The sequence below is a fragment of the Plasmodium gaboni genome, chromosome 11 (assembly GCF_001602025.1).
Source record: "Plasmodium gaboni strain SY75 chromosome 11, whole genome shotgun sequence".
In the NCBI taxonomy this organism is placed as follows: Eukaryota; Apicomplexa; class Aconoidasida; order Haemosporida; family Plasmodiidae; genus Plasmodium; species Plasmodium gaboni.
Window position 1 is genome coordinate 1357093 of NC_031491.1, and position 7881 is coordinate 1364973.

The 7881-nt window shown below is 19.2% G+C and overlaps 2 protein-coding genes across 2 annotated transcripts; one reads left to right on the plus strand and one right to left on the minus strand.

Annotated features, from left to right (window-relative positions):
* Nucleotides 1-451: 451 nt before the first annotated feature.
* Nucleotides 452-5938, plus strand: PGSY75_1139100 (putative RNA-binding protein; the record flags this gene model as incomplete). Its single annotated transcript, XM_018786508.1, has 1 exon — nucleotides 452-5938. One exon carries the CDS (start codon nucleotides 452-454, stop codon nucleotides 5936-5938), a length of 5487 nt encoding a protein of 1828 aa, XP_018641303.1.
* Nucleotides 5939-6470: 532 nt separating this feature from the next.
* Nucleotides 6471-7779, minus strand: PGSY75_1139200 (hypothetical protein; the record flags this gene model as incomplete). The annotated part of the gene is made up of 2 exons (XM_018786509.1): nucleotides 6471-6791; nucleotides 6949-7779. 2 exons carry the CDS (start codon nucleotides 7777-7779, stop codon nucleotides 6471-6473), a joined length of 1152 nt encoding a protein of 383 aa, XP_018641304.1.
* Between the last annotated feature and the right edge of the window lie 102 nt (nucleotides 7780-7881).

Sequence of the window (7881 nt, forward strand, 5' to 3'; positions counted from 1 at the left end):
TATCTTGTTCATGTAGCCTCATTATTTAATGTTACATGTGTTTTTATAATAGTATTCCTCATTTCATATTAGTACATATATATTAATCAAAGTAGTTTTGCATAATCTCTATAAGTATATATGTAAAGATATAATATAATAATTCTTTTATACATACACAATTTATTATCTTTGTATTCATACTATTTTTCTACATATATAAATGTATGTATTACTTTTTTTTTTCTCTGTTTTTTTTATTCATCTTTTATTTTATTAATTTAGTATTCTATTCATGCTTGTTTTCCTTGTAATTTTTGTTTTATTACTAAGGACACATACATACTAGACAAGCTAACATTTCATCATTTGTTTTGATATATATATATATATATATATATATATATATATAATAAAATATATATTATATAATTTTTTTTTAGAACTATTATATTTATTTTTTTTTATTAAAATGAACACTATCATTTCAGAAACAAATGATAAAAGTAGTGATGACAATATGCATGATAATTATTTGTATTACCCTAATTTTAAAATGTACATAAGTGAAAATAATAATAATTATAATAATAACAATAATAATAATAATAATATCAATAATAATTTGAATGAAGAAAATTTTGAAGAGTCAAGAAAATATATACATAAAGAAATAACAAAAACACTTAAGGCTAATTCAGTTAAGATAAATAAAATATCTTTGGATGGTCATGCAGAAAAAAATAAAAAGGAATATATATATAATGAAAATAATAATAATAGTAATAATATGGATAATAAAGAATTAAATAATAAGAAAAATATTGTTAATAATAATTATAATAAAATGATAAAAGTTAATAAATATATGACATGCAATGATAAAATTATTAGTGGTATTGAAAATGAACTGAATAATAATATATATCGACATAATGAAAATGATAAGAAATACGACATGGTAAATAATAATAATATTATAAATAATTATAGCATATTGAATAATAATAATAATAATAATATATTAAATAATAATAAAAATTTTAATAATAATAATATGATTAATAATAATAATAATAATAATAATATGGATAATAAAGAATTAAATAATAAGAAAAATATTATTAATAATAATTATAATAAAATGATAAAAGTTAATAAATATATGACATGCAATGATAAAATTATTAGTGGTATTGAAAATGAACTGAATAATAATATATATCGACATAATGAAAATGATAAGAAATACGATATGGTAAATAATAATAATATTATAAATAATTATGGCATATTAAATAATAATAAAAATTTTAATAATAATAATATGATTAATAATAATAATAACATGATTAATTATAATAATAATAATATGATTAATTATAATAATAATATGATTAATAATAATAGCGTGTATAATAAATGTGATCAGGTTTATGAAAATATTAATGTAACAAATAATTCTTTCTTAAATGGAAGAACAGATGTTATGCGTAAAGATTTTTTTTTAGAAGTTAATAGAAATGATAATTTAGTACACGATTATAAATTAAAACATAATATAGATAATTTTGTTTTTAGTAATGATGAAATGATATATAAAACGATAAAGGGTAATAACAAGTTGTATGATATATATAAGAATAATAATACGGATAGAAACATTAATAATAATATGAATATATATGAAAATGAAATTAATAATAATATAAATAACATGAAAAATATTAATATTAACTTATTTCGTATGAATGAATTAAACCATGCAACTTGTAGTAAAAGAAATCAATCTAATTTTATGAAGAAAAATAATAAAGAATCTAAAAAGGAAACCACAAATAATATTAAAAAGATTGACATCCATAATAAAATTATTAATAATGATAATAATAATAATAATAATAATAATAATAATAATTATAATAATAATTATAATGATAACATTATTCGAAATATAACATTTAAACATGTTGATAATAAAAATGATGAAAATGAATGTATTGATTATAATTTATATAATGAGACTTTTATGGACATGAATATATCATATAACAGCCTTATGAATGATAACATTAATGATGTTAGCATGCATAACAATAAAAATGAGGACTACAATATAATGAATAATAATTATAATATATATATGTATAATAAGAATAAAAATCCCACAAAACCATATTCAAAAAAATTGTTTACTGATAAGAATGAATATTCCAAAATTAATATAATAGAAAATGATTGTAATAAATATAAGAAGTATAATAATTTGAAGGATAACTTTTATATGAATAACAATTATAAAAATATATGTACAAATATGGATTATGTAAAAAATAAATCAGAATATTATATGAAACCTGATATGAAAGATAAACGTTATGCAAATAATAATATGTATGATGATTTTTTTACTATTGAAAATATGGAAAAATGTGATGAGAAAAAGGATTACTTAAAAAATGAAGAATATAACTACAATATGAATTGTAATAATAGGTTAACAACAAATGAAACATACAATTCTGGTACATATAATAGTGGTAGTTATAATAATACAAGTTTCCATAGTACAAATATTAATAACAATCCTTATGATAATGTAAATTTTAAGAAATCCACTTATAATAATGGAATGTTTAGTAATGCTACATATAATAATTATACTTATAATAATGCAATTTTTTCAAACAATGTTTATAATAATAAAATGGCAACAAATAGTATACCTAGTAGTAATATTCATAGTAATAATAATATTCATGTTAATAGAAGTTTTCATAGTAATAATAATTTTGACTTATATATGCCACATTCCCCTTTTGATGGTGCTGAAAATATTATTTCAAACAACAAAAAGAATATGAAAGATAATTCTTTTCAGGATGGAAAGCAAAAAAAAGTATTTAACACTTTGTGTGAGAATAACAATTCAGCGTTTAATAATTTAAACAAAGAGTATATACGTGGAAATAATATGAACACCTCCTCAATCAACGGAATTGTGAATAACAAAAAAGGTAAAGAAAAGAAAATTATTTTTCATGATATGGAAATTAAAAAAAGAGAAAACAACATGATAAATGAAAACTTAATAGATAATCCTTCTGAACCTAATACAGGATTGTTGAGCAGTTTCGACTTTATGTCTTATCAGCCTTATAATAAAAATAATGATAAGGAACCTAATAATAACAAAAATAAAATGAATATTAAAGGAAATTATAAAATGAATAATAAATTGAATAATCAAATGAATCATCATATTGATGTTGATGATGATGAAGCATTGAATAAAAGAAAGAAGAGTCATAACATTTTAAATAACAATCATGTTATAATAAATAAGAAAGAATGTGGAAACTCAAATGATTTCGTAGCCAGGGACAATCACACATACAATAAGAATTTCATGGATAGTTATGATAATAAACATTTTGATGTCAATAATAATAATGATGATGAAAATGATAATTATGATGAACATAATAATTATGATGAAAATGATAATTATGATGAAAATGATAATTATGATGAACATAATGACTATGATGGCCATAATAACTATGATGAACATAATAATTATGATGGCCATAATAACTATGATGAACATAATAACTATGATGGAAATAATAACTATGATGGAAATAATAACTATGATGAAAATAATAACTATGATGAAAATAATAACTATGATGGAAACAATAACTATGATCAAAATAATAACTATGATGGAAATAATAACTATGATGATATGCATTATTATCATACAAATTCCAATATAACAAATACCCCAAGTAATAACTTTTTACTTGGAGATTCAATGAATGTAGACAATAAAATTGATAAGAATAATGAATTACATAATGAGCAAGAAGAAATAGAAAACGGAGGGGAAAATATACATGAAAATAAAGTATATGTAATAAAACTTTTTTTTGGAAATTTAGCTCCTATAACTACAGAAAAAGATATGCACAATTTGTTTAGTAATTTTGGTAGATGCGATTCATTAATTATATTAAAAGATAGAAGAAGTAAATCACGAGGATCTGGTTTTGTTACTTTTTATAACAGAGAGGAAGCAGTAAATGCCATAAAATGTTTAAATAATAAAATAATTTTATCAGGTGCTCATAAACCATTGGAAGTTCGTTTCCCCGAAAATAAAGAAGAAAAGAAAATAAGAACCAAATTATTAAATGCAGCAAAATGGAAGGGTAAAAAAATTGCACCTAGTGGATGTCTACCAATAAGTACTGAGGATATATTAAACCAATCATCCTTAACAATGAATAGTACAAATAATATGTCCATCTTAAATGCGAATGATTCGTATAATATGTTTTCAGAAAATGAAAATACTGTAGTATATGATAATAAAGATATGAATCATTATGATAATGCAAATATAAATCATTTAAATTGGTCAGAACAATTTTCGGAGTTATGTAAAACGACTAGTGAAACAACAACTGAAACCTTAAATAATGATTATTTTAATAAAATGGAAGAGCTTAAAATGGCTACATATAATCGTCTATATGGAAACGGACCTCATAAGAATTACACTGATAATATGAATATTAATTTAATGTTACAAGGAAACTTGGGTGAATTTCTACCCAAATTTTTAATAGACAATAATATTAGTAGTGCAAATAATGCTTCTTCGTTTGGAAAGAGCAAAGATATTAATAATGTTATTCAGAATGATGATAATATGGATGATAATAATAATAATAATGACAATTATTATGATAATAACATTTTGGATATGAAAAATGGGACCGCAATTAAATATTTAAACAATAAGGAAAAAATAATAGATAATACAGTTGTGAATAATATGAACAATTATAAAGAAAAATTAGAAAGGTTCAATGAAAGATATTATGAAAATGATTTAAGTTTCTTAAACTTTCCAACAACTGTAACACGTCATGATAAAAACCATCAAATAGATAAAAGAAAAAACTGTTTTGAAGCATATATAGACAATAACAATTATTTTATTGATAGTAATCTAAAGGAAGTTATAGAAAATAATTTATATTCAAATATAGATAAAGAGCAAATTCATAAAGGCCTAGAAGTAAACAAATCATCAAGCATAAATCATATAGTAAAAGAAGAAGTTGGTAGTATGATTCATGATAAGGATATATATATAAAAAAGAAGAAGAATGAAAATATAACTAATGGATATAATAATATGAATGTACATCATTTAGGTTTTAATTTATTTGATTTAATAAAAACTAATGATGATGTATTATTGAAAAATGAATATATAAATAATAATTCTCTTAACCATGATATGGACAATATACTATTAGCTAATAATAAAAAAGATAATAATAATAATAATAATAATAATAATAAAAATAATAATGATAGTAATAATAATAATAATAATAATATGAATAGTAATAAATCTATAGATGATATGATACCTTATGAAAGTTTGAAAAAAATAAATGATTTATATAATTTTAAGTATAATAATTTTTATGAAGAATCAGTCAAACTTCTAGGAACTAACCTCACTGAAGATATAAGCTTAAATAACCCTGATGTAAATTTTAATAAATATGATGAATATTTAAATTTATATAAACAAAATGAAGGAAATAAAAAAACAGAGGAACAGGAAGACCACACAAAAAAAAAAGATGAACAAAATAATGATTTACTATCCTTATTACCTCAAGATTTTAATAAAGAAGAATTTTATTTAAATCTTAAAAATATGGAAAGAAATAATGATAGTTTAAGTGATGAAATGTTAAAAAATTTAATCAACCTATATACAAAAAATAAATCATCTATATTTACTTCCCATATGTTTAGTTATCTAAATAATGTTCTTTGTGAAATAAATAATGCTTTGGAAATATTCAACAAATTTAATGCAAATAGTTCCATCCAAAATAATAGTGATAATAGTACCAAAGAATAGAAAATAAAAAAAAAAAAAAATTATATGAGTATATAAATGTGTTCATAATAATTATTTTTTTTTTTTTTTTAACATTTTTATAATTTCAAAAAATTTTTTACTTTTATATTTGTCTTACATATTAATACTAATCATAAATAATTATTGAATATAAAAAATAATACATTTACACAAAAATGAATAAATAAATAAATAAATATACATATATAATATATGAATAATATTTTGAATTTTTTCTTTTGTCCAAATTATATATAAGTTACATGCTATTTTTTATTATAAAAAAATTTTTAAATATACAACTTGTCTTTTTAAAAATAAATTATTAAAAATATGTTCACAAAAAAAAAATAAATACAATATATATATATATATATATATATATATATATATATATATTTTTATCATTTTAAAAATTTATAAGTTAGCAAAACAATACGTAAAAAAATATTAAAAAAATGTCAATATTTTAAAATTATATATCATATATGATAAGAAAAAGGTGAAAAAAAAAGCACATTTATAAATATGTTCATATATTTTTGACATCACAAAGATACATAATAGCTGAATGGAATATAGTAAATATATAAGAAAGCTTATCAATTTTTTCTGATGTACTTAAATTGTCTATATACATATGTAAATGTAATGAATGACTAATTATATTTTGAATTTCACCGAAAGAAATTGCTGCCACAAGAATGGAAATAAGTGTATCACTATTAATATCATAAATGGCAATATTTTGTTCTTTTAAATTATTATTTTCAGCTGATACAACTTCACATATTATTTTACTTATATTATCTAATATGTGTATTTTATTAATTGGATCATGATACTTTTCAATCTGTATATATTTCGAAAGGGTGAATAAATATATAAAATAAATATAAAAAAAATATGTAGATATTATTATATGAAATTTTTTATATTGTATATGTATAAATATATTTAATATGTATATACTATTACTTGATTTTATTATTTTATTTTCTTTAACTAACCTTTTTAATATGAAAAGAAATTATTTTTATGTGAAAGAAACTAATATTTTCCAGCTGAACCTTTTTTAAAAAAGCACTTATGTCTTTTCTAAGATAAGCCATTTTTTGTTGTATTTTATATTCAATATTTTCATAATTTTTAAGTAGATGTTTCCATATATGTTTATAAAGAGATGAATACGTAAATTTAATCAAAGAAAGTTTAATATCTTTACCGTTTAGTTTTTGATTAGTATTATTTTGATATGTTAATGTATCATCTACAATGTTTAGAATTTTTTTCCCAATAAAATTTTCATATCCTTTTACTATAATATATGTGTGTTTAAATTCATTAAGTTGAGAATAAAAAAATTCTTTACATTTAATATTTGTATTAAAAAATATATTTAAATCATTTTTATAATTATTACTATCATTATAAAAATGATTATCTTTTTCTTTATTTTCTCCTATATCATAATAAGAAAAAAAATTATTTTCTTCATTATCTTGAACCGTTAAGGGTTCATTAATAAAAATCACTTTGAAAAATTTATAATTAGCATTTGTTTCAATTTTTATAATTTCACATATTTTATTTTCTTCAAATCCATAACTTGTATAAATATTTTTTGAATCAATTTCTATACATTCGTCTAGTAAATTTATATAAATATCTTTTGAAGGTCCTTTATAAAATATATGCCTTTTTATAAATTCTAAATTGATGTTCACATTTAATAACGTTTGAGATTCTGGTAATAATATTATATGTGTTTTATTGGGCAGGTTTTTGTATAACCCTTCATACTTATTCAAAAATATGTTAATAACTGGATGATTATTCATTATAAATTTTTATAATCCTATACTTCTTGTCCTTCAAAATTAAAATGGATGAGTAACTAAAAAACATTAATACATATATATATAATTATAAATATATATATA